We start from the raw sequence: 26,376 nt of genomic DNA on the forward strand, positions 1-26,376 counted from the left end.
GTCAAGCTCAATCCTGACGTTGATGTCAAAGCCGATATCCTAAGAACTGAACATCAGGCGACGCATTAGAAAGAACAATAGGAGAGAAGAAAGACGGCGATGCTTTGACATCCATGTATTCTTTTCTCGATTTTTTTCTTTGTTTTGAGTATCAATATTATCTATACAACATGTCAGTAATAGCAATTGCAAGTAATAAAAATCAGTTTTTGGCGACCATATAAGACCTCCAAGTTTATTATTAATGTCTGTTATGATATTACCCGCTGTCTACAACGAACTACTGGCAGACATACCCTGCTCTCCAAACATCTGGCATTGCTGGTTTCATACTACTTCATGACAGATGCCATCAGTTAGCCTGTTTACATGCACTGTCACGTAGGAGTGTACCGCGGTACGAAAATACAACCCTGTGAATGCAAGAAATTCTGATCAAGTCGAGCGACCTGCACCTTATAGGGCTCTCAAATCTGCATACACATGCTATCACCTACGATTAAATCAGCTGCGCCTAGACTGCATATTGATCAACGCCGAGGTTAGTGGTGCGATGCTATAGCTATATTTCTAGGAGTGAGCGGAGCCAGCGTTCTAGGATGGTTCTCCGATATAAATGTATGTCGTGATGCATGCATCAGTGAGGTACCTGTATGAATACACACGTTATCCCTTGACCGTGTAGTACGAAAGGTATCCTGGCATTCAGGAGCAAAAAGGAGAGTACGTTCTCGCGGTCTCCGACAACATAAAAGGGCTTACAGATGTATACAACTATCAATATCTGAAAAAGAAATGCGTTACAAAGCCAGTATCTTCATCATCGCTTTCATCGAAGGACTTTTGGTGCTTGCCAATGCTCATCCTGGCCCTAAAGCAACAGAGAAAGATCATCAATTACAGCAGCAATCAGATCCAAATGCAGTTGGCGCAGTCTCTGATGCAAATGCAGCCCTGGATGTGGCCCAAACCGCCACCGGCAGTCTTCCTGGCGGAAACGCTGTCAGCATCGCTCATACTACAGTAGAACATGTAGCCAAAGACGGAGGAGGATTGAAGACTAGAGACCTATCTGGTGGTACCGATGAAAACGAACCAGACGAGGACGAACCGGATGAAAACGAACCGGATGAAAACGAACCCAGAGAGAAGCCACACTATGAACATGATCAAGCCGATGAGAACAACAGCAATGCGGAGCAAGCACAGCCGTAATACGATCTCTAGCATCATTAATTGGCATCGGTCATTTCTTGCTCTCAATAAATAATAATTTCAACTTGTTTGCTGTCCAGCAATCACTGTTCCCAAGGAACTTATTGCTCTTGATAGTCCCTAATATTTCCACAGTGAAGGTGCTCCTTGCAGATAGCTTTTTGAAAGACGCATTGTTAACAAGTCTGAGACCGATCAATCATAGACTTATTTTCGTCTAGAACATATTTTATGTAGAAATTATTATGTTTCAAAGATGCTGAATTCAGATCTATGCTAGCAGAGACCTTTCTATATGATCATGTGACAAGCGAATGCATTATGCGTTATAAATGGATACAATAATCACGTTTGATAAAGATTTTATACTCGTGTTCAATCAGAGAGCTTCTAAGTAACACATTTGTATATTATTTTCGCTGTTTTCTTTGGATATCTCCCTCTCCTGAATAGCTTATTTGCAGCAGCCTACTTAAGTGATGCAAGTATACTACAGTGTGCATATGTCATATATCTCAAGCTCGGGAAAGCATATCGTTATGTTGATCACTACAGCGCGAAGAAAAACCTTGACTTTTGAACTTGTCTCCGCAGAATTTTAGTTATCGAATCTAGACAGGGCATGTGCTCCAATGACTGGACATCCAAGCCAGATAAAATATATTCGAACCCGCATTTGTGCATCTATTTAAGATGCAAGAGAAGATCGCATATATGGTTTTGGATTTAGGTAGACACTCGGTGGGAAGTGTATAAGCTCAAACCGGGAGCTATGATGGACGGACAGTGTGTGTTACCATAACGACTCTGAATCTGAGTCTCCCTTTCTCGCAGCCTTAAGATGCTGTCTCCTCTCTTCCAACTCGAACCACTCAAACTTGGTTAAAACATTGTCATTCAATGACAACAAATAACAACAGCGAATGCTCCACAACCTCTCAAAAACGGTCATTGGATGATTTCGAGGGCCAAGACTGGTGTCTCATCGAATCCGATCCAGGTATAATAAAGCTACTCTTTCGTAATCGATCCGCTTGACGCGTGCATTAATAGCGATCTTCACCGATATGTGTAAGACATACGGTGCAAAGGATGTCAAGGTTGAGGAAGTTTACGACACAGACCTGATTAAAGAGTAAATAAACCGAACAAAGAAACCGAACTAAAGCGTATTTCTTGGTGCGCTTACCATTCTGGTTCTAGGACATCCTATGGCTTAATTCTGGCGTCTCAGTATAAGGAAGATGAACCGATACCCGATAATATCCATATGGAACAAGGATTATCCCAAGTATTCTTTGCATGCCAAGTTAGTTTTATGGCTTAATTGCAAACACAAGGAGGATTCTTATGTGTACATGTTTGAATTTCAGGTGATTAACAATATGTGCGCAACTATTGCATTGCTAAGCGTTTTGTTCAATATTTCGCACCTCGTTGACATTGGAGAACATCTTTTAAATCTCAAGAATATACTATCAGATGTGGATTCTGTATTGAGAGGCACTGCACTGGGAAATGACAAGCTTCTACGACAAACTCACAACAGCTTTGCAAGGTAAGACTCTTGGGGTAAAACGAGACACGTGAGAATAACTGTCAGCTTTGCAGTGCTCAAACGAAATTCAGAGCGAAACATCCGCACAGACCTACAAAAAAGACAAGAGGAAGAAAACCACAAACCATTGTAGACGACACCAATATCCATCATTACACCGCCTATGTGCCTGTTGGAGGCTTTATATGGGAGCTGGATGGCATGAAACGATATCCAGTGAAGGTGGCGTCTATTCTGAAAGGCAAAAGTTGGGTCGAGACGATAAAACCACTGCTGCAGAAACGGATGCAACAATCGTAAGTTGATCAATCGACAGTATGACCAATTCTGCTTACGTACAAATACTCGATTTGCAGTGATAGCTTTGACTTTAGCATGATGTCCGTGGAACCTGCACAGTCACAGCTCTCAGATGACAGAAATGAGAAAGTGGATAGGATAATCAATCAGATAGATTTGCAGCTTAACAGTATGAATCACGGAGAGTTGGATCGATCCATCGATCTGGATGTAATGCTCGATGGCCGTGAGGAAATGATTCCCCGCCAGCTTGTAAAACTCGAGATGGAACGTGCGGCACGCGACAGGCTACTGATACTAAAAGAAAAACTGCATGCGAAGAAGAATACAAAGCATGCAGCGCAAGCAAGCAATGAATTTGACGAGGTAAATTCCGCTTATCCGATCTTGGGAGGAGGATGGCCAGCATGACTTACCGATCATGTGTTTTAGCTTTCAATAATCCGACGGAAACACGATTATCTACCATTTTTACAAACGTTATTATACAAAATATGTAAAAACGGCAAGAAAGATGTGTTATTTTCTCGATAATCTGCATTAAAATCAAAAAGTTGGCAAACCTGCAAATCCGGTAAATGATCGCCATATCGGGGCATACACTAGGCTCCTATTTACAGTCGAAAGTAAAGATCATTTGCGTTGATCCTTTGTTTACATTTGCATTCTGAAAATTTGTTGCATACAAACCGATTTTGTCATGTTTGTATTATGCATGAATTCGACCAGATCGAACTCTTGTTCAAGCGCGCGTACGTGGCATCCATGCGTTGACGATACAAACATTTAAAAGGAGCATATGCCGCTTACTGTCCCTACTACATACATTCTTTCTTTTTTTCTTTCTTTCTTTCTTTCTTTATCATTCCATTCATCTATCATGTATCTGCTGAAATCTTTGAGTGCAGACCTGGATGTTGTATCTGACTAACCGCATCAATATTTCCGTCACACATGACTTGTTTCAACGGCGAATTTCTTGCTTTGATAACATTATCCTTCGCCTATGGACAGCTCTATTTTGTCGAAATGTAAAAGAAATTGTCTCTAATACATAATTATCATCATACAATGAGAATACGAGCGGAGGGAGGGAGGGAGGGCCAGCCAGACATACTACCTTTGTGGACTCAGTTAATAGAGATAGACTTCCACCCTATGGCCTCAGCCGAAAGACTATTAAAAACGGCGGCTGACCATATCTTGGTATTCGCCTCAAATCAACATTATAAAATATGTTCGATCGTCTCAACATGTGAAACAAGTCATTGATTGGCTGCCCGCAGAAGCATACATTTCTTCTCCCTCAAGGCTTTGTTACATAACATGCTCACATGCTTTATTTAGGAGTGGTAAGCATTGAAGATGATATAACTTAACTACCTATGGCTCACCACGTATTTGTGCTCTCGCTGCCTGGGGCATTCTTTGCACTGAATGCACATCATTGCGCGAATATCGCAAGTCTCAAAACCCTATACATCATGACCGCAAAATCTAAAGGTGGCACCGCAATTGTCTCTTTCCAGGCCGCAAAGTGCATTATTATACAGCGCAAGTATTGTCTGAAGCAGCGCAAACATTTTCTCAAAATCCAGTATTACTGCAGTAGATAGCAGTCAATGTCGGAGCAGTAGAACGATGACGAGAAGTAATCGTTGACAAAATATTGTGTGCACACTCCTGTTCTAGATGTGAAAATAAACGTTTTGCTCGCAATGCTTCCATTCTTTTCCTTGTATATGAATCAGATAGCCTGACCCCGGAATAAAGGCCTGTAGTTGCTGTTCCCTGGGATGCAATCGACCGATTCGCTAGCGGTTCTTCATGTCATATCTTGAGAGTTGCTTAAAAATGCTGAATACAATCAGTAAATGTTAAGTGATTTTTGCCCGTATTGCGTGATTGGTTTGTTCTACAGTTGAGATTAATGGTTTTGGCAGCATTCTCCGCCAAGTCAATGCACCCTTGCAGGGCTGACATCAGATGATTACGACCACTATAACAACACGGTGTAGGTAAAAAGAAATTTCAGAAACATGTATGCATTCCATTCTCCTCGATGCAAAGACATCCGCCAAGCATATTCTCGTGTACAGTGGACATTGATGGCTACTTGCATAAGAAATAGAGACAGAGGAGGGGGAGCGCGCAAGGTTCGAGGAGGCAGAATATTGCTGTTCGTCGTTGCGCACGCAATTTACATATCCAAAATAAAGTAACGAGCATTCTCGGTAGATATTCATTAAATTGATCGAGTTTGCAAGTGATCCCCGATGTGAAAAACGGTGGGAGTGGTTCTAACTTTCAATCAATGAATCAATGTTTAGCGAACTTATTAGTCTGGTCTGCGTTTGCCTCATTATCCTCTGTACAACCGCATTTTTTTTTCATGGCAAGTCTCCTTGATGATGTGCACTCTTAGATGCATATGCTACGTTCAACACTTGATCATTTACTATTTTAATACTCTCACCGAAAAAAAAAGAGGTTTATGAATTTGAGTAACAGTGCCTTTCATTGTTCACCGTAGGCAATCACATGTGTGATTGGGTGCAGCTCATAAAAATTGAGTATCCAACAGCTGGTTTGTGAGAAGCAGTGAGCAGTGACGGCAGTGCCAGTAGTATCTCCCTTCTGCAAGGAATATGAAATAAAGGAGCAGTTGTATAGTCTCCCATTTGCCAGCCCTTAGGGGATGCTTACTGTTTATAAAGCAAATGGATACATCTTTCATTTCATGAACTGTTCCTACGCTCGTTTTCATTCCCTGATACAATGCGTCTATTCATTCCTATTTCTCTTGCAGCCTTGGGCCTTTTAGCAGCTGTTCAATCTCATCCAGTGCATATTGCACAGTATGACTCGCAAGGCGTCATCTACAAACGTGAAGACAGCAGCGCTGCACCCTCGCCTTCGTTCGATGCCTCTGGATGCACCCTTGTTCCAGACAAGAACAATACTTACACTTTCTCCTGCAACTCTACAGCCGCAGGTTCACAGCAGAGTAAGAAAAAGGCCGAAGATGATCAAGATGATGATGACAATGACGATGATGACGATGATGATGACGAAGAAGATGACGATAACGACGAAGAAGACGATGACGAAGACAAGGACGATAACGAGCCCGAGGAAGAGGACCAGGATGACGACGAAAACGGGGGTGGAAGTGAGGCTGGTGGAAGCAGTGACGCTACTGCCAGCAACACGCCACAAAGTGGTGGATCGATTCTTGACGTTTTGAATGCGTTACGCAAGCGTAGTGGTCAAGAATCCGAAGAAGTGCAAACGTCACCAGAGCCTTCAGCTAATGACAGCGACAAAGACAAGTCAACTGGTGCATCCGATGCAAAGACACAGGACAAGTCTGATAAGAAAGCCAAAGAAGAAGAGCGCAAGGCGGCAGAGAAGAAATCTGAAGAAAGCAAAAAGGAAGATAGCAAGACTGGTGACAAAAGCTCCAAAGAAACCAAGGGCCAGGATCCGAAGTCTGATGACCGGGCTCCAGAAAGCAAAACTGATAAAGACAAGAAAGCCGAAGTCCAGGAAAGCAAGGATGACGAGGCAAAGGTGCAGGATAAGCATTCTCCTAACGTGGAAATGAAGATTGCGGATCCCGCTCAAGCTGAAGCCACTGAGAATTCTGATCAAGCAGAAGCTACACCTGCCAACAAGTCACTGCACGAAGCCAAATACGTAGATAACACCGAAGAAAGCGCAACTGCTGGTCAGGACGAGGAAAAAGAAAGTGCACCTGCCGGTAAAGCAGAGGAAGAAGAAAACGGTACCGTTGACAATGGACAAGACGCTTCCTTGCCGGACTCAACTACCGATGAGAGCGACAATGCAGAGAGCTCTGAAGAAGCAAATGACCAGCCAGAAGGTGATGAAGAGGAAGGTGACGATGATGACGATGACGATGACGATGGCGATAACGAAGAAGACGAAGAAGAAGAAGACGAGGAAGAGGAGGATGAAGAAGATGAAGATGAAGATTAGATCGTTTTGCATCCATTCCTATCCATTCCTTTCCCATACATGATACACAGCATATTTGTTTTGTTTAGTTGCATCTGCGTTTCTTTTATGTTCTAGCTTAAATTAATACTTTTTCTTGATGATCAGAGAATGTTCAAGTTCGATACATAAAGTTCAAATCTTCCTTGTCTGTAAGAACTAATTCTTGTCTATTATGACGGGAAGGGGGAACTTGACCACCCTCACGCATTTGGCGTCGACGTCGGTTTTCCCGCACAGCACGCCAGCGAACGTAAAGGAAAATGACTGCAGATAGCAAAGATGCGGCTGCGTTCGTGATCATGGCCGTTGGGTATCTTGGCTTCTCTTTCTCCATCATAAGGAGTGGCCCTACAAAATTTCCTACACAGTAGGCTACAACAATAGCTGCATTGTAGAATATCTTTTTCGTGTATCCAGCTACGTTTATTTGCAACAGATGTGAAACCAAGGCATAGGTTGGCCCAGAGTCACATAGATACAAGCCAGCGAGCTGGGATCCGCCAAACGGCAAGGTCAATTAAGAGGATATTACCGATAAATGGTACGAGCAGGTATATCGCGGCAACGTATGCAACTTCGCTGTATCGACGACTGAGCCACATGCCAGGTGCTAAAAATCCAGCGTTGACAATGGATGCTGGGATGCCTAAAAGTATGGCATGTAGATTCTATTATGTGCCAAGGCGATTGATTTTTAGTTAGCAAAAGAGGATCAATATCTTTAGCAATACAATACGCGGAAGCTGATATTATGCAAATACCCCGAAACCTAATCCAGTGATAATCTGTGACTTGAAAACGCTCATGCTTCCATTTTCAAGATTGATCAACAAAGCCAAGAGAGTATGGCAGTATGTCGAGACTCGGTGACTGCTTCCTTAATATGGGACAATTTGAATTCCTTGTTTCGCACGACAACATTCTCTCGTATTCTTTCTTCAGCAATTGCGCGTTCTGCAGATGATAGCCGAAAACTCCTCGATGTCGGCTTGTCCGGCAAGAACAGGAACGAAAGTATACCTAGGACAATAGTGATACCGCCCCACAAAATCATGCACCTGTAATTGATGTTCAAAGGTAGATATCTTCTAGTTTACGAAAAACTTTGCATAATTGATTTTGTCATTTCCGTTTTACGAACCATCCCCAGGCACTGATACCTAGTGCTCCATCAATGTATCCTAAGCCATACACGATGAAGCTCCCTGTGACAATAGCTGCATCGCTAGTGATGAAGATACCCAAGCACCAAATCACTTGCTCCGACCGCCTGTACAGAGTGCTAATAAGCAGGAAGATGCACGAATAGATGGGCGCTTCAAATGCACCGAGTAAGATTCGAAGTGCAACCAATTGTGGAAAGGTTCAGCACAGCGCCGTGCACCCAAGGACGGTGCCCCAACCGATCAGAATAAGACCAAGGTATTTTGATATTTCGAATCGTTGCATCAGCAGTGAATTGGGAATCTAATATGCTCCAAGGATCGTCAGTTGGAAATGCCTATCAGTTCGTAGTTCGTTCTTCATCTTTTTGCTTGCCTGGGCCGCCAAATATCCTACGTAGAATGTAGCACCTAACCAACTGAACTGCCCCATTGTAATGCCTGTGTCTCGAAAAATGCCGAGCACAGCTGAGTAATTGAGGGTCGCTTTATCAATAAGCTAAGGTGTTGCTTTTAGACACATAAACACACCTGATTGGATTGCATTCAAAAGTGGCATCGTAGTCCAATTGATTTTTCGCACCAACTTCGACTCTGCAATGGAAGCATCTACGTCCGTGGTTTGGCCTTTTTCTTCCATACTCTCTGTTTCTGAGAAAATGTGCAAGAGAAGAGAGGAAGTGAGGAAGAGAGATAATAGGATGCAATCAACACGCACGATAAGCATTTTGCATTTGCAACTCGTTCCAGGGACTGCATGATTTGCGCCGTCCGATCTTTGCTACAACCATTTTTAATACGACGATTATTACAAGCTTATGGCCCAAGATCGTCTCGGCTTGTATACGACTTGTGCAATCCCGGCCGTCTTGTATTACTTGCTCATACATCGCAGGTCATCTCCTCCATCAGCTCTTATCTTTTACAGCATCGTCCTACTAGAGCTCGCTGTACCTGTTTTGCACAATGGGCAAGGCGGCAAGAAATTTGACCGCGCCGTCGTTGGTGTCGCAGGATGCTTTGTGGCTATCGCCATGCTGCTCACAGGCCGTCGCGCAGGCGCTTCCTTGTCATCGCCATTTACAGACGCTGCAGCGCAGTGGCAGGAAAAACGCGCAGAAGAAAAGAAGAACGACGAGAAGGTCATTGATGTTTCCAAGATACGCAAACAAGGCTTTCGATGGTTTATCCAAGGAGTCGTACTTGTTCTGCTCTCAGTTCCAACCATGGCATTACTCGATGGATTTCTTCGTGTATGCAAGGAACCTCCGTCAGTATCACGAGAGCACAATCTAGCCTACATTGCTTCCTACTATTACTATTACAGCTTTTTTGGAATTGCCATGGTCATGCACGTGGCAATTTTGTCAATTTACCGGCTTGTCTTTGCATCAACACGTCTTTTGATACAGTCTGTGGGTATCAAAGACAGCAACGATGGCAAGGAAAAGAAACGGCTTTTGAGCAAGTCTTTTACGTCCTTGCGCGACCAACCGCCCATGTTTGATAGTCCATGGTTGGCACGCTCAGTGCACGAACTGTGGTCAAAACGGTGGCATCAATTACTACGTCGTGCATTCAAAATATTTGCATTCACACCTGTGAAAGATATGTTCAGTAACGAAAGTCTTGGACATATCGCCGGCACGTTAGCAGCATTCACGTACTCGGGTCTCGTTCACGAATATATTATTATGACCATCGTCGGTTACACCGAGTATATCCATCGTCCAGGCGTTTTCATGCGACAAACCATCTTCTTTCTCCTCCAAGGTGTGGCAACCATATTGTCAAATCCCCACACAAACTCTTATCGTCTGCCTATTTGGCTTGGCCGATTACTCACTTTGGCATTCATGATCATTACTGCACCCTTATTTCTAGAACCATTCTTACGCATCGACCTTCACCTTGACGCTGAGCTTCCCTTGTATCCAAAATTCCTTGATCCCCACGTCGGTATCATTTGCCCATTTGGTGCAAAAACATAAATGTGTAAACTATATTTTTTCTTTCGTTTCAAATCTAGATTATATCATTACTCGCAATCCAGTCGCATTTGCGCCAATTTGAGAAACTTCACAGACAGTGCAGAGTTTGCCTTCGCATTCAGGTTTGTAAGAAGCATGGCAGAAAGGACATTCAGACTTGGGCGATCCTTTGTAGATAGGTTCAAATGTGATTGTGCAGACGACAAATGGGTTGTATTGGTCATAGTTGATATCAATTTCATCCCGTAAAGTGCGTTCGGCGACACTTTGAATTTGGCGCGCTTCGTCGGCAACCGTCTTCGGTGGTGCAAGCTCCAATAATCGACGAGCGAATTGAGAAGCTGTGCTAAAGTTCTTGACCTTGAACGCTTGTTTGCTGGCTTGTCGAAGAGCCAACTGAAGATGAGGTGTCTGTAGTTGACAGTGAGTGAAGTATGCTGCAAGTTCGAGCGCATGCTTAACATCGGATGTTTGCGTACGGCGTCTTTGTTCCAGAGCGAGACCAACAATGTATTCTCGGCAGATATCAATCAACTGGTCCACTTCGTCAGCTTCAGACTTGTTGGAAACAACTGTAAATAAGACGGAACGAAGAATCGTCTTGAATTGCGTTGCAGCCGCTGCCAGACGACCAGCCGTGAAAGATTTGTATCCAAGCTGCAATTGCTTGTTGACAATATTTTGGAAGTCAAAAACGACAGCAGGCAAACTGGCTCTAGCATTCGATTCCTCCGGGTTGCGTCTGATATTTGCGGAGAGAGACGGTGTGGAAGCAATTGCTGAAACTTGGATGCGTGACGCCTGATATATAGAAAGGAAGTGTGTTTTGAGTGGTTCAAAGTTGACAACACCAACTTGACGGTTCAAGGTCTGCATAGCACTTTCGAATGATCCAGCCGCAATGTGATCGGCGGCCAATGGTGAATTTTGTGTCCAGACGGTGCTTTCGTTGGTACCTGGAGTCGGTGCAACGAAAGATGCTGTTTCTTGCGCAGCAGCTTGACTAATTTCGGCGTCCAAGTCTGCCTTGATATCATCGTCCATATCCCATCCTCCACCTTCTTCATTCTCCTCATTGGCTTCTTGTTCGTTACCGAGCAAGTCGTCCTCAGCTGGTTTGGTGCTAATACCAAACGTATCGTCTTCATCTGCTCCCCAATCTCCGCCAGCTTCTTCAATGTTATCGATCTGGTCGTCGTACGAAAACGCAGGTGGTGCTGCAATGGGGTTAGCACCATTTCTTTCGGCAGCGAAGGCGCCCTCAAAGAAGCTTTTAGAAACAGTCAACAGAGGCCAGTTGGGATCATCCAATTTAGCTTTAGGTTCTGGCAAGCCTGTCACCTGTTCACCCGGAGATGGTAATTGGACGTCCTCCTCTGTTTTGCCGGCAGCTTCCAATATTTCCTTGGCCTTTTCATCTAGACCGCGAGACTTAGCTGCCAGATAAGCAAGAGGACCTGCGATGAAGAGTAAGTAAGCGTCTATAAGCTAGTATAGCTGACAATCCGGACTCACTTTGATCAACATCTTGAAGCAAGCGAACACGTTCAGCCGTATCCCCAAGATACAGTGCATTCTGGAAGCGAGATACAGGATCACCTCGAAGCTCAGCAATCTTCAACATCTGGCGGAGATTTGTTTCATTGCCGGTGATAAGGTACAAGAAGGAAAGGCTGTCGTAATTCTTTGTGCGTTGATACGCCATTTCCACGATCTATGAAATATCCCTTAGCTCTGGTTATTTACTGGAAAATATAAAAACGTTTTTACCTTGAAATTGCCTTGACGCAAGGCCTCATTTGCAAGCTTCTTCCAGCATTCGTCCTTGTCGATCGCCTTTGCAGTTTCCAATGCAATATCAAGGTTACCACATTCAAGAGCAAGTTCGAAACGGGTCTGGTTATCCCGGACAAAATGAAGGGCAATCTCTGGATAGGACTTCTTTTGAAGGTAAGCAATAATTGCTTGACCTACAAGATTGGAGTTGCGAATGATATGGAGGACTTCTTCGTACTGCTTCTTAACAAGCGCAAGCTTGAAGCGATATTCCGTAGGATCTATCAAAACGGTCTTTGCTCTTCCGTCTCGATCAAGTACGTACAAATTCTTTCCTTTGATGCGGGTCAGGTAGACTGGTTGTTCCAGAGTGCGAATGATACCATTGTCGCTAGATGGATATGGTTACTTAAAATGCATGCTGACCGGCTGATCTCATCATGAATGGCTTACCCCTGTGGCAAGGCATATTTAATATGATTCAAAGTGCAGTAGACAAATACTCCTGAATCATCCCATGTACCACTCTTGATGCGGATAGTCTCATGAATTTGACTCTTTTGCTGCAAGTTCTTATCGGCAAATGTGATAGCTGTAAAGCATTCCATGTGAGTATCAGCTAATGATACAATCATTGCAATTCATACCATGCTTGCTAAGGAGAGCCACCATGGTCATGTCGGAAGACCATACAGCATACTTCACGGATGCAACAGATAATTCGGCAGCGACGCGTCTTTGCTGGATATCGAACAAGATGACGGACGTCGGTGTAGACATGAGCAGATTACCAGTACCAGCATAAAATATTTCGTTGACTTGTCCAGGCGTCTTGAACGATTTGGTAACCGTATTTGTTAAGTCACGTATCTGGATTTGTTGATTGACCTTGTCCAAAACAGCAAATCTGTTGCGTGCAATGAAAATAGCACAGTGGCCTGTTCCTCTCTTTGATTCGTCAGAGGGCTCCTTGAGAGTGCCTGTAAAGTTTCTTGGGAGCGCATACAATTCATAGATACCGCCTTCGTGAGGCTACGGAGGACAATATGGTCAATAAATTTGGCAGATGTCAGAAGATGTAAGCTGAATGTGACTCACCGATGAAATTAAAACTGCACGCTCTGCAGGATTGTAAGACAGCGTACGAGGATTCGTGTACTGAGAACCAAGCTGACGGACGCTTATAAGTTCTTGATCAGCGCTGCTTGCAAAGTCATGCACATGAACAATCTTGTTCTTGACATAGAATAGCTGGTTCTGATAAACTTGATGCGCTGGACGCTCTCTTTCCAGCTTGAAGACGATCAGACCGCTGTCGTGACCTGGCCATATAATGAGATTTATGCAAGTCATATATAATTCAACTGAGCATTGCTTACCTGCAGCGAACAAATTTAATTCTGGATGAGCTGCGAGACACCAGAAACGATCATGGTCTCTGCGGAAAGTGGCAACAGAAGTGCGCTTTGTCATGTCCCACACTCGGATTGTTTTATCTTCTCCGTTCGAGAGTATCAGTTCGTGCCTAGGGTGGAACACAGCGCTGGAGACGTTGTTAAAGTGTCCTCGACAACTGTCAACTTCCCATGCCTTGGTATCTGACGGAATAATAAGTAAAAGCTCCTACTATCAATACCATCCAGATATGCGCAAGCTCACCATTCATTCTCCATAGCTTCACCTGGCGATCGTCACCGGCAGAGACAATAAGAGGTAGAGTCGGATGAAATGCTGCCCAGTTTACACCTTGGTCATGACCTTCAAGGACGTATTTGACCATGACATCGGTGGATCCGAATAGATCTGCCTGGGAATTCTGTCGGGCAAAGGGATCTTCGAATGTCATGGGTGTAGGTGCCTGGCTTTTCTTACGCAGGGCTGTGACATTGCAAGGAACAAATTAGGTACGGCCATAGATGCTTCAAACTACTGCCTCTTTGCTTACCAGATACGTCCCACACACGAACCGTTTGATCCATCGATGCTGATACAACAAGGTCGTTCTTTGGATGGAAAGCAGCACTCATGACGTAGTGACTGTGTCCGGTCAACAAGGCGATGCAAGTTCTCGACTGCCAGTTCCAAATACGAATGGTCTGATCGTCCGAAGCTGACAGAATCCAGGGATACTCATGGTGGAAACAAACCGTGCGAACGTAGTCAAGATGGCCGTTAAGCGTGAATAGGCATCGACGTGTCTTATAGTTCCAGACTTTAATTTTATAGTCGTCACCTCCCGAGACAAACAGCGGTTGCGTTGGATGAAATGCGATACCGCGTACAGGACCTGTTGTATTGATGTTGAGAATGACGCGTTTGTATTCAGAGTAGTGGGAATTGCTTTACCATCGTGTTCGTCAAAGCGTTCGAGGAGTGTGCCCATGCGGTAGTCCCAGAGCTGGATGGAGCCATTATGCAACGAAGCTAATATCCACGGACGTTTTGGGTGGAATGCTAATCCCTTAACCCGATTGCTTTTGGATTCAAACTATTGTTGCCAACTTTCAGTTCATCTCTTTACGTGTAACAGTGTTAAGTTTGCGTCCTGTACCTTTGTAAGCATCTGCATTTTAAAGTGACATGCGACTGCAAGAAAAACGTCAAAGATCAAATTGCGAGATGCTCACATTTTGAAGGACATACCCCGAGATTTCCTGCAAGAAGGAGCGGCTTCTGATCTAGAGTGGCAAGATGAAGCTCTTCCTGGAGCGGCTGCAACGTGGAGCTGTATCAGTAAATTCAAAGGCCGGTCGCGTCTCCCCGGCTCATGCTGACAGACAGATGTGTACTTCCAGGCCATGTATGTATTTCAAAGTTCTGCGTGCACCTTTGTCACAATCAGTATCATTATATTACATGAGAGTTACCCGTAAGAATCGATCTCGTTATTATTCTCATAATAACATTAATATATTTAATATCGCACTTGTTATTTAGAATTCTCTGGATCAAATTGTATTGTTTCAAGCAAGACACTAGAATGCATTTTATCACTACATTAGGTGAATCCTAGCTGCTGTTGCGTTTGCACCTTATTCCATCGAAAATCAGAGAAAGATTACATCATTATATTCTATCCCTATGGTATAAACAGCATTCTTGCATAGAGTTAGCTTGTTATCCTACGTGGAGATGCTTCATTGACGCTAGATCTTGGCTTTTTCACTGTCACAAAGATATGCAGTACACAAGTTGCGCGGTGGATGGACTTTGTTGTACATAGCTTAAATATTATGTACTGTTTTGCAAAATATAAAAAGAGTAGAGCAAAGGAGAGATGAAAAGAGAAACAGACAGAAGGAGGCACGCGTCAGTCTTTTTACTTTTGCCTTTCTTCAGTAGAATCCATAAGTCTAATGGTATACAAGGTCTTCATAAATTCTGTACAGGTCTCCTAAATCTGTCATCAGCTATGCAAGATTTCCTTACTTATTATCTTGGCAATAAATGCTATGTACGGAGGACAAGTCGGTAGTAAGATCTTATGTTTCTTGCCATATGCAGCGTGGAAAGTCTCAGACCTTGAGTAACGTGCTAGCCCATCTGTTGATGTTTTATTTACATGCAGAAAAGAAGAAGCATCCATACATTCACTGTACAGTGAAGGAAGAGAATGAAAAAAAGAACCCAAACATCATGATGATCGCATATGAAAAATGTATAAAGTTATGAGTATGTGTGTGTGTAAGGCGTGGGATGTATGTGAGAGAGAGCAAAAAGAAAATAAAGAACCATGTAAAGGCAGCGAGGGAAAGAGGGGAGTGATTGATTGATTAATTGGTCCGGTTATCCAAATATCAATATTTTAAGCAGTAAACTTTTGTTGTTCTTGTTGTTGTTCGTTTCGAAAGGAGTGACGTCGTTTATGTTGAAAGCCATGAGACAAGCTGGGTAAACGTCTCGATGTGCTTATTCAAACAGCTGCAGAGTGAGATACAACTTTCATTTCAGAAGTGGACAACTTGATCTCTTGTGTCCGTATTTGCCACACCAAGCGCTATTGTGTTGACAGCTAAAAGTCAGCAACCTTTCCACAACTGGCGTGCAGACATATTTCTTTCTACTCTTACCACTGGCCACCTTCGAGGTTCAAGGGCTTAATTGTGATTAAATGATTCATGGATACGTGACAACAAGAGTGAAAGATGTCTTGCAGAGGAAAGAAGGAGGGAGATCGCTTTTGAATAACAGATCAGATTTATATATGTTGTCGCGAGAAGATTGGCTTTTTTTTAGATCACAACTGATTTGCATGTTCCCGACTTTATCCAAAATAGACTTTGTTCTTTAGATCCATGAGGGTCGCGCGTGGAGTAGACGGTTTCTCCCCGAAAGAATCCGTGCAAGTAGTAAGGGACCAGATTTCTAATGGGGACTAGAGCTCTGGGGGTGCCACGGGAGGGATGAACGCTGAAGTGTACGTGAGTACCATCCTGTCAACCTGCAGGTATTAACAGGAAGCACGTTTCCCATGACCTGCTCAACGACGGATCTCTTGCTCATCCTCGTGGCGCCCATTCCGCTAATTGCCTTGAATCTTTCTAATCCTCAACTTGCTCGGGGACGAATGCTAGGTCTCCTAAGAAGCTTGTCTTTATTTTAGTTTATCCCGTGGTTTGCCCCCTGTTTCACGATCCTGCATAGATCCCCCGGACGTCAAGGGTTGCTTAATCATGCTTCCTGTCACCACACTCCTCGTGCTCTCAGCGCATCGCGAAAGGTAACATGTATATCCGATGTAAATAATGTGTACGTGCGATTATCGTGCGACTAGGGAAAGAAAGACTAAAATGTTGATCAGATACAAATATCGTCACACGCGGCAGAATCTACGCAACTATGCATATCACAGCCTGTATTACTACTGCACTATCCTGGTAGATTACTTTTTATTTTTTGAAAAAAAAAAGGTTAAGAGGCGAGTCCCTCATTGTTCCGGGTGATCGGCTTGCCGCACATAAAGTTGTACAGTCACGAGGTTGCCAAATACGATCTATAAAGACCGCTGCAATCAAGCTCAAAAACTGCGTACAAGCGCACGAACACAGTCTGTCAAAGGCACATAGTTTATTTTGATAGCAGGTAACACAAAGCGTGCTCTTGCTGTGCTTTACAACATGTGGGCCAGAAATGGATTAGCTTTGCTTGCAAGCTCACAATGTGCTAAACAGGTGTTGCATAGCATAGCGTCCCTATAATAACAAATCTTCGACATGCACGGCACAGTGCCCCGGCAGCGACAGCAGCGAACCACACCGAAAAGGTTGCTATGCTTCCAGAGGAACTTTATGTACTGGCCTACTACTTGGTAGAGTTTATTAATAGTTTCGAACGTCAAGGATTAATAGAGTCTTGCTGATCTCCCTAAGCGGAGTAGCTGCCTAATGTACGTTCTGTAGATGTTTACACTTCGTCGTCTTCTCCTTCATCGTCATCTTCATTTTTGTCTTTGTCTTCTTCTTTATTTTTTTGCATTTCTTCTACGTGCTCGTCCCCATCTTCGTCCTTGTCGTCTGTTTCGCGTCTACGAAGCGCTTGCACTTCGTCCTTTTGGCTAACGGCATCCGCAATAGATTGAACAGTAACGTCTTTATTTTCTCGGGATATGATGGCAGCGGTGCGACCGTCTTTGGGAACATTAAGTTTTCCGCTAGTTTTGGTGATAGGTTTTGCTTGGATCAAAACCGCTTGAAGGAGTGCAAGAATGATCAACGAGCGAAGGAAACGCATGTCGATAAGCTGAAGAGCGTGCAACTGTATACGGATGTCGATGAAGAGATTATTAAGGTAAATATGCGCTTTTTATAGCCACATCTAATGTAAAATTTGTGTGCTTGAGCTTCGCTCAACTAGGTAAAGGACATTGTGCTGAGCAGTATACACAATCTTTCGACTCCTTGCGAGAATAATATAAAGTAGATGACCCATAGCCAGACGAATAAGGAACAGCAGTAGAGGAGTTCTAGCAACAATACATTCTCCTGAAAATTGACAGCAATTTCGATCAAACTAATCTTGAAGGAGATTAATACATCTTCAAGAATAATTATCTCTGCAATCAAACAGTATTGCCGATTCTAAGTCGATATGCTATCGGATGAAGCACCCGTATCGTGAATTGCTAGTGTTGAAAGTCCAACGGATTCATGGGGTGCTAAAGATAACCATCTCCTTGGACACTGACGTTAAACTTGCAATTCATATTATCCCATCTCCTCAATGCGATTTATACCTAACGTACGTATCTTCTCCTATATTGCGAACCAATGACAAGCTTCCCTTTTCCGCATAGCAAAAGATGAACACAGCGAGCTCTGGGAACCGAATGCCATCCGATCCAACCAAAAAGGAAGTAGCCATGCTGTGGCTCCCGACTTCCGCTAGTGAGAGCATCGTCAAGGGCGGATGAGTCCGAGAATTTTACCACAGGAAGCATCATCTGGATTCCAAACGAGTGCAGATAGCGCAAGCCCTAATTCATTTATCCTACACAAATATTCAGTGACTTTAAAGCACTTTAAATTTCTGCAGGCAGCAAACTATTGGTATCACACATCACAAAGGAGGTTCCATTCCGATGGATAAATAACTTTGTGCGCATCATATTGTCAGGCATAAAACCGCTCTTGCCATTTTTCTCGTCATCCAATATATTGAGGTTTTCTTGGAGTGTGAGCAGTGTGAGCTTTTTGTTAAGTGCCTCTGCCGTTTCATCGAAGTAGGTCTCGGATCGAGGTGTTTATCGATTAAACCAATCGGCTTCAGCACCATCGCCAAACTTGAGTTGAGCTAGGAATTTGCAAGACCTTATTGAGCATAGGAACTCATGCTGTCATCTTCAGTTATAGCTTACCCATCTGCAAAATGTGAGCGGTTTTTCTCCCAAAAAGCTTCATCGATTTGCGACAACGCCTTTACATTCGTTTTTGGTGGCGAGCGTGCTTATCAATGTGCATTTGTCTGCCATGAAAGACCTGCTCAGGTCTCGAACGCCGAGCGTCAACGGTTAAAACAGTGTCTTCCTATACCAGATCAAATCTCTTCCTAAGTTTGTACCTACTACGTTTTGTTTAGATCTGGGTCTACTCGCCCCTCTAATGTTGTTAGCGTTGGTATTGTTGCAAGTCTGCACGGCAGGCTGAGGAACAGCATCGTGAGAACCTTCGTACTTCAAGCCACAACACCCAGAAGAAAAATGTAATTAGGAAAAGTTTCAAAAGGTGATCTCGAGCTTCTTCGTGGCTCCTTCCACAAATTCTTACTGAGTCATTCCAGAGATACTGGTGACAAGCGCGTTCAAGTCCATGAAGCCCTCTAAGGCTTTGAGGATACCACCTTTTTAAGGAATTTAAGCACAACAGAGACTCTAGCATTGATGCAGCATAGCAGCAGTTGAATGACTTGATAGGCGACTATTGGCATTAAAAAGTTTATAATTGTGCAGATCAAAGGGTCTTCCTTTTTTGATCAAGACTCAGAACCAGGCTTTATTGCTTTGTGTAGCTAGCCAGACAATTTGTGAGACGAGATCCACGATGCGTAGTATCATAATGGATAACAAAAAACCTAACGTCCAATACTGTTCCGCTAAAGGTGCTCCTCGTAAACAAGATGAGTCCTGCGTTTACACGGTACTTGAAAGTTGTGCAGCTTGACAAATACACACTCTGCATATGAGTATGCGTGGATTCAGCTATACAGGTCATGAATATCATGATCCTATATATATAAAGACCCACAGACACGGGAAACCCAAGCAATACTTATTGCAAATCAACTGATCGCAATGTATGCCCTTGGCGTTGTCCACGCGTGCCTGAGTTTCTGTGGACAATGCTTGGCGACAAGAGCGAGTCCATTTCTGGACTTGGCAAATTTGAATTCCTCACCTTTGTTTCACCAGAACACACGTCCACCCAATGTCAGAACCACTGTTATCCGGAGCAGCTGCGCAACACATTGGCAATGCTGTCGCTTCTGAAGCACAATCGCGTCTTGCATTTTTGCAAAAGTTTCGCGAAGAGAAGCTCAGCAACTTGAGACCCTTGGGCGACTTTTTCGACAGGAACCGGATTAGTTTCACCACCAACTTTGGAGAGATCAGCAGGCGATGGAAGTAAGTGTACACTTGAACCAACAGTGTAAGAGAAGTGCGCAACTCAAACTGCAAGCTAGTTATAACTTGCAATACTTTGGTGCCAATTATTTGCTCATCATTATTGGTCTCTCGATCTATGCTGTGTATGTCTTATACGGTTATCCATTTGTGTAGCTTTAACTTGCGATGTCTGACACGGCATGTTTGGATAGCGTGACAAACTGGTGGCTCTTGTTTACCATTGCTTTTATTGTTGGCGGATTTGCACTGATTTCACGGCTTAACGGACCATTGTCTATCGGTGGTGCTACTCTGTCTCCATCATCGCTGTATGCCGGTTACGCTGGAGCTTCATTGATCCTTTTGCTATTTTCTGGCGCAACTGGTGCAGTGTTTTGGATCATTGGTAAGTGCAAATGGAGGTGTGACTGATCCAGGCTGGCACAGGAGAAACTCACTCGTTCCTTCCCTATCTAGGTGCTGCTGCTATAATCATTCTTGGACATGCCGCATTGTTGGAACCTGGTCTGGAAGGCGAATTCGGCGCAGATGCCCAAGTGTAAGAAAGTAAAAAAGCGATCTAGAAAGCAGACAGACACTCGTACACTCCATTATCCTTTCTTGCCTTTATGTTTTCCTATGGCTCTCTTTTTATTCATACATCTCGTACATATACTATTCCTTTTTTAGATTAAAGCGGTAATTTACCGTTATTCCTTGAATTACACACCTGATAAGACAGGGTTATCGTACGCTCTCATTTTATAAGTATGCATGTACAACCGCACTCAAAAGCCTTTTTTCCCATCCTTTCCGAATCCTCGGGTGACGTCGCTAAAAACGATTCTATTCTGCATTTTCCTACTGGTCGCTTCCATATGTAAAAGGCTCAGCAGCAACTGCGCAGCTGCATTCTTTCAAATTATATGATATACATGCGCATCCTCCACACAGCAGCAAACCTGATCCATTTGACAACTTTGACGACTATCACCGTGGCACGACCCGGACAGCGATACATTGAACACGAGAATGACTATACAGAGCTGGAAGAAATGAAAAATGTCTTCGGCGGCATAGGCACGTTTGCGCACTTGCCACATGTACAATGTGTTAAGAACGCGTCCGCTGAATTTGACATCGCGTTTTTTGGATTTCCATTCGATACAGGTTGGGTATCTAGAGAAAAAGTCGGAGGAACGTGTATTCAAGGTAGATTATTGTTTTTTTCGCTGCAGCTGTCAGTTACGACCGGGAGCTCGATTCGGTCCAACGGGTATTCGTGAAGGATCTCGTCGAAGGACACTGGTGGGCGGATACAATATACCACAGGCAGTAAACCCTCTGGACAACTGGGCTACAGTGGTCGACTGCGGCGATGCCTTCATCACGCAAGTAGTATACTTATTACTTTTCGGGTTCGCAGGATGTCTGCTAACACACTGTTATTTCGCATGCAGACCGTATGACAATGCCGCGGCTTTATCGCAGATGCAGCGAGCATATGAACGGGTGCTGTATCGATCACCAGTAGACCTGAGCCGAGGTAAATATCTACGCATTATTTCCCTCGGCGGCGACCACACCATCACCTTGCCTATACTTCGAGCTTTGAAATCTGTTTACGGCCCTGTCTCAATCATCCACTTTGATTCTCATTTGGATACATGGCGTCCAGAACCACTGCTTGATAGCAGCGGCTCCATTGCTGATATCAACCACGGTACTTATTTTTTACCATGCATCACAAGAAGGCTTGCTTGTGAAGGGCGCATCGGTGCACGGCGGAATCCGTACAAAGCTTATTAGCTTAAAGGATTATGAAGATGATGAAGAGTTTGGGTTCCGAGTGATTGAGGCTCGCATTATTGACGATATTGGCACCAAGGGGATCATTGAAAAGATCAGACAAATAGTCGGCGACAACTTGGTTTACTTATCGATTGATATCGATACTCTGGATCCTGCATTTGCACCAGCAACAGGCACACCAGAGACTGGCGGCTGGAACACTCGCGGGTTCAGGACGATCCTGCAGGGTCTAGAAGGATTGAAATTGATCGGAGCAGATCTCGTCGAGGTTTCCCCTGCTTACGACACAAATGCTCAAGTCACATCGCTGGCTGCGGCCGACATATTGTTTGAAGTCTTGTCCTTAATGGTCCGAGATCCAGTATATGCGAATTAATGTAGTAGTAATAAAAAAGCAGAGCTATATTTCCTGTAGCACTACAGATTCAACAAAGATATTCCCCCATTCACAGTTTGTCCTTGAAGCAGAAACTCTGATCCGGATCTTCATCCACAGTACCGGACGTCGGCTCTACGTGCACCACGTCGCAGATAGCAGCACTCTGCGGATACAGACCACCCAGAGGGAATGCTCGGTATTTTAACACGCCTCTAACGACTAATCCGTAGCGATGCCTCACGATGCGTGACCATCGATCGTTCCCGCTTCTGTCCGCACCCGGTGACTTTATACGGATCTGAGTGCTATCTTCGGCCAATTCGCCTGAAAACAAAGATGATGGAAAAACTAGCGGCTCATCAAACTTGTAAAAACTGCCCAAGTACTCGGCCGGGTCCACGCCTGTCCCGTTATCCGTGTCAGCTGATATGGTGCATAAAGAGTCCGCTTTGTATCTTACCTTCAATGGCAGTGTCGTTTGATGTCGAAGATAGAGCAAGTTGACTGAAAGCAAACACACTGATATCAGCCTCATCAACATGGATCGTCCACCAGTTTGGATTCCTCGCTTTGAGGTGCAAATCGAATATCAGCTCTTTATCGGATGCCAGCACCCGACTCATGTCTGCATAGATATCCGTCAAGGGCCTAACTTGTGACAAGACCAGAAATGCTGAGCAGGGTACCAGGATCATAATGACCAGTAGAACATTGCAGAGAATTCGGGGCCTAGTGAAATTCAGCAACACGTGAGACTCCTTCCATTCTGACTTGTACAATACATGAGAGGCATTTTAATACCATAGCCGCCTCCTATTTCGCCTGCCAGATCTGAGACGTGATTTTCTATGGTACAAAAGCGGTGCATCTTCGTCATCGCTGATGTAACCATCACCATGGTATAACTCGGGATAAATCTTTGGCCTTGTTCGTGACAGCCCAGGACCCTGCACTTTGGCACCATTTTTCTGATCTACCTTGTTTTGCTTGTCATACCATGGCCATGATTCGGTGCCGGGTGATTGTTCTGGTTGCTGCTGCTGCTGCTGCCTATGATCCATCACATAGGTCCGAAGTTTAGGTCGGTGATGTTGCTGTGGAGGATTCTGGTGGTCATCCGGGAGGGAAGGCGACGGTCGACGGCGGAAAATGTCGTTCAAAAACGTATTGTTGAGCGGGTTAAGTCTACCGGCATTGTAGACAGCGGATAAGCCGGAAGAAGATGGGGAGCGATAGCCGTATCCCGATTGCTTTTGGCCGTATGGATAAACGTATCGTTCGTTTTCGTCCGAGTCTAATTTTATTTTTCCGGGTAAGCCGATATGCTCCTTCATAAAATTTGATAACCGCCATTGTTACCATCAACGTTAGATACAGCATCGATCAAGTTACGATGGAATACTTCGGATGGAGTTGCTGTTCCGCTCATAGGAGGTCGTGCTCGTTTACGTTTTTTGACCGCTGAACGTCGATCAGCCTAATTTTGTTGTCATTTGATGAACGAATACATTACTCAACACTTGCCATTTGCTCAATTATCTTACATTCTTCTTTTGCTTTTGCTGCGAGGCTTTTCCCACCAAATTCGTGAAGGAAGCTTCGCTGCGTGGAGTCGTCGCTTGCGATGAATCATCGGCAGCCTCAGCAGACGGATTGTGTGGGCGTGGTTCGAATCGTGCCCTCTCAACCGTCAAATTACGATCAAAGTTTGTCAACGGGAAATCTCGAGTAAGCGTTTGCGGATAAATATCAGCGTGGATCGTTGCAAATTTTGACAGAGGGCGTCTCTGTTGGTGCATCCTGACATTCTCTGCGGATTGCGACTTGGCATCTGGGATTGGATCATGGCTCTCCTCCGATCGCTCTTTTGACGCATCGTTCATCGTCGACTTTACGGAGCTGTCAGCCATGGATCCGTTGGGGATCGGCATCGAATGAGAGAGCCTTGTCGTAGACAGTATTTATCAAAGGACGTTGTAATGGTTGGAGCAATTGTGGGCAAGGAAAGAAAAGAGCAAAAGGCAAGGTTAGCAAAGGGAAAGGAAAAAATTCAAAATCATGCCGAAATCATCCTGTGTAAAGGACCCAGCTCTAGGCCTGCCCTTTCCATCACTCCATCGCTCCTGCCTGGGACCCATCCCTTGGACCTCCTACCCGCTCATTCCCAAGAAAGAGGAAAGACCGTCGTTAGTTATCTGCATGCTCAGTAGTGTTACTGCGCTGCGAGCGCACTTAACAATTCTTATGAGTATGATCCTTTTTTGAAAGTCTTCTGGGCAATTCCACTCGAGCTCAATTGATTTGCTGCAAGGGTCAGTGTGCAAGGTATATCACAGGATACCGAGACAGAATGTCAATAATCCTATTCGTTCTTCAAACCGACGGATTGTACTTTATTTCTCGAGGTGATTGATTGCCATTGTTTGTTTGGGCAGGTGTGATCCACACCGGGAAAAAAGGACAAGCACATGCAAATCACGCTTTTTCAAATGCTTGCACCAAACTAGAACTTTTGCAGTTTTCAGATGTCAACAAAAGCGATTGCATTAAGATCAATGGGGGGAGGATAGAAAAGCACAAAAGATACGATACGGGTGATCGGGAGGACTATATTATATACGTTGATAAAGAAGAGAGGGCGTTTTGTTTGCTTGCTTTAGAGTATTTACTCTGCATCGATCTTATCTTTTTTAACCCTCTCTTTAGCTCCTGCTGCTACTCCATCCCAACGACTTACACTTGGAGCTTGATCCCGGTATTTGCCAGGCTCTGTCTTCCAGAAATCACCACTGACATGTTCTCCTTTGCTCTGAAACTCGATTTCAGAGTCTTTGAGCTGATCCAAGTATCGCAGGGTTTCATTGTTGCCTGCTCGGGATGCAGTGTGCTTTGCTGGTTCGGTGGAGTAGGCGCGAGCACCCACAATAGTTTTCAAGACTGATCTGCGCATGGCTTGTGGAAGCATATTTTCTTGTTTCAGATATGAGGGAAGAAGAGGGGTAGAGGAAAAGGAATTGAAACAAGTCCTAAAGCCTCACATACATCAATATATAGCATGATTTTTTGTTTGTCATCAGCATGATTTCAAAGAGCCCGCGGAGATTGTCCAACCAAATGGAGCAATCTGTGGATGATTATCAACAAGGTTTTTGACTTCTGCACGTTTCCTCTCACGCTAGAGCCACATATGTCTTGAAGCCGAGGGTGTGTGCCAAATTGCTTGAAGTCGCTATATTCCTATAGATATGACCGAAGATCCGCCTTATCTGATCCCCCTCATAATCTGACTGGTGATTTCTTCTAAGAGAAGAATGATGGAATGGATGGCGTTGCGTCCGTTGGAGCGCGACTTATCTCCCCGCACATCCAATACTTCTTTTTTTCCGACTCAGACATGGGGTAAAATTATAGGACAGTGGAAAGAACAACGTAAAGGAAAAGGAAGGGAAAATAGAAAAGTTTTCCTTGCTGTCTAGCGTCGACCCAATTTTTAAGGAAAGGATCAAGGACTGAAACAGCACAAATTCGTTGTTAATCCTGCCTTTTCCCGGGCGGGAAATTGAAGGGCAAACATGCTTATCAAAGATAAATCGTTCGCTTTCCACTGGGATAAATGACGAGGACTCCAGAAGTAAGAAAAAGTTATTTTACAATTTGTCCGAGAACCTGGTGTCAAAAGAGAAACCAGTTTGAGTGTGGGTACATCCCACTTGCTGCTTGCAGTGTGCGTTGGCGGTATAGTTTAGCCACCTTGCCGCTGGTTGTATGTGCACGGAACGAGTTCGCCAAAAAGTTTCAAGACGCCGCATATTACGCACGCAAACAAGTTACGAGAATGGAAGGATGGACCAATTCTCCTAACTACAAACATACATACACATCTTATATGCATATAAACATAAAGTTGTTAGGAAGAAAGAGCTGCCAGGGCTAAAGTTGAAATCAAGAATATTTCATTGTGAAACGCGAACTTTGCTTAAACTAAAAAAATATGACGAGAGTCCGGCTTCTTATTTATCGCTGCTTCCTGAATACAAGATCGGGCGGATCACAATATGACC

General features: G+C 44.2%; 11 protein-coding genes across 11 annotated transcripts; 7 read left to right on the forward strand and 4 right to left on the reverse strand.

Annotated features, from left to right (window-relative positions):
- Positions 1-795: 795 nt before the first annotated feature.
- VTP01DRAFT_4106 (uncharacterized protein) lies at positions 796-1,215 on the forward strand (the record flags this gene model as incomplete). The annotated part of the gene is made up of 1 exon (XM_069382752.1): positions 796-1,215. The coding sequence occupies one exon, from the start codon at positions 796-798 to the stop codon at positions 1,213-1,215; it is 420 nt and encodes a 139-aa protein (XP_069243521.1).
- A 900-nt stretch (positions 1,216-2,115) lies between these two features.
- VTP01DRAFT_4107 (uncharacterized protein) lies at positions 2,116-3,607 on the forward strand (the record flags this gene model as incomplete). Its single annotated transcript, XM_069382753.1, has 7 exons — positions 2,116-2,215; positions 2,269-2,350; positions 2,419-2,524; positions 2,589-2,773; positions 2,827-3,069; positions 3,130-3,439; positions 3,506-3,607. The coding sequence occupies 7 exons, from the start codon at positions 2,116-2,118 to the stop codon at positions 3,605-3,607; spliced, it is 1,128 nt and encodes a 375-aa protein (XP_069243522.1).
- A 2,244-nt stretch (positions 3,608-5,851) lies between these two features.
- On the forward strand, positions 5,852-7,075 carry VTP01DRAFT_4108 (uncharacterized protein; the record flags this gene model as incomplete). The annotated part of the gene is made up of 1 exon (XM_069382754.1): positions 5,852-7,075. The coding sequence occupies one exon, from the start codon at positions 5,852-5,854 to the stop codon at positions 7,073-7,075; it is 1,224 nt and encodes a 407-aa protein (XP_069243523.1).
- Positions 7,076-7,563: 488 nt separating this feature from the next.
- Positions 7,564-8,899, reverse strand: VTP01DRAFT_4109 (uncharacterized protein; the record flags this gene model as incomplete). Its single annotated transcript, XM_069382755.1, has 6 exons — positions 7,564-7,742; positions 7,928-8,154; positions 8,238-8,366; positions 8,425-8,563; positions 8,632-8,727; positions 8,791-8,899. 6 exons carry the CDS (start codon positions 8,897-8,899, stop codon positions 7,564-7,566), a joined length of 879 nt encoding a protein of 292 aa, XP_069243524.1.
- A 178-nt stretch (positions 8,900-9,077) lies between these two features.
- On the forward strand, positions 9,078-10,250 carry VTP01DRAFT_4110 (uncharacterized protein; the record flags this gene model as incomplete). The annotated part of the gene is made up of 1 exon (XM_069382757.1): positions 9,078-10,250. One exon carries the CDS (start codon positions 9,078-9,080, stop codon positions 10,248-10,250), a length of 1,173 nt encoding a protein of 390 aa, XP_069243525.1.
- Positions 10,251-10,289: 39 nt separating this feature from the next.
- VTP01DRAFT_4111 (uncharacterized protein) lies at positions 10,290-14,826 on the reverse strand (the record flags this gene model as incomplete). The annotated part of the gene is made up of 12 exons (XM_069382758.1): positions 10,290-11,707; positions 11,766-11,964; positions 12,021-12,417; positions 12,480-12,618; positions 12,674-13,058; positions 13,125-13,348; positions 13,406-13,624; positions 13,686-13,904; positions 13,972-14,313; positions 14,373-14,514; positions 14,578-14,612; positions 14,670-14,826. 12 exons carry the CDS (start codon positions 14,824-14,826, stop codon positions 10,290-10,292), a joined length of 3,876 nt encoding a protein of 1,291 aa, XP_069243526.1.
- Positions 14,827-15,939: 1,113 nt separating this feature from the next.
- On the reverse strand, positions 15,940-17,756 carry VTP01DRAFT_4112 (uncharacterized protein; the record flags this gene model as incomplete). The annotated part of the gene is made up of 3 exons (XM_069382759.1): positions 15,940-16,023; positions 16,097-16,106; positions 17,434-17,756. The coding sequence occupies 3 exons, from the start codon at positions 17,754-17,756 to the stop codon at positions 15,940-15,942; spliced, it is 417 nt and encodes a 138-aa protein (XP_069243527.1).
- Positions 17,757-19,945: 2,189 nt separating this feature from the next.
- Positions 19,946-20,687, forward strand: VTP01DRAFT_4113 (uncharacterized protein; the record flags this gene model as incomplete). Its single annotated transcript, XM_069382760.1, has 4 exons — positions 19,946-20,142; positions 20,202-20,267; positions 20,337-20,530; positions 20,602-20,687. 4 exons carry the CDS (start codon positions 19,946-19,948, stop codon positions 20,685-20,687), a joined length of 543 nt encoding a protein of 180 aa, XP_069243528.1.
- A 372-nt stretch (positions 20,688-21,059) lies between these two features.
- On the forward strand, positions 21,060-22,312 carry VTP01DRAFT_4114 (uncharacterized protein; the record flags this gene model as incomplete). Its single annotated transcript, XM_069382761.1, has 4 exons — positions 21,060-21,299; positions 21,370-21,515; positions 21,585-21,744; positions 21,803-22,312. 4 exons carry the CDS (start codon positions 21,060-21,062, stop codon positions 22,310-22,312), a joined length of 1,056 nt encoding a protein of 351 aa, XP_069243529.1.
- A 70-nt stretch (positions 22,313-22,382) lies between these two features.
- Positions 22,383-24,246, reverse strand: VTP01DRAFT_4115 (uncharacterized protein; the record flags this gene model as incomplete). The annotated part of the gene is made up of 5 exons (XM_069382762.1): positions 22,383-22,717; positions 22,776-23,044; positions 23,117-23,609; positions 23,675-23,792; positions 23,860-24,246. The coding sequence occupies 5 exons, from the start codon at positions 24,244-24,246 to the stop codon at positions 22,383-22,385; spliced, it is 1,602 nt and encodes a 533-aa protein (XP_069243530.1).
- A 419-nt stretch (positions 24,247-24,665) lies between these two features.
- VTP01DRAFT_4116 (uncharacterized protein) lies at positions 24,666-25,256 on the forward strand (the record flags this gene model as incomplete). Its single annotated transcript, XM_069382763.1, has 2 exons — positions 24,666-24,720; positions 24,823-25,256. 2 exons carry the CDS (start codon positions 24,666-24,668, stop codon positions 25,254-25,256), a joined length of 489 nt encoding a protein of 162 aa, XP_069243531.1.
- Between the last annotated feature and the right edge of the window lie 1,120 nt (positions 25,257-26,376).

Source organism: Rhizomucor pusillus (assembly GCF_041956525.1).
Source record: "Rhizomucor pusillus strain CBS 183.67 unplaced genomic scaffold VTP01scaffold_2, whole genome shotgun sequence".
NCBI lineage: Eukaryota > Fungi > Mucoromycota > Mucoromycetes > Mucorales > Lichtheimiaceae > Rhizomucor > Rhizomucor pusillus.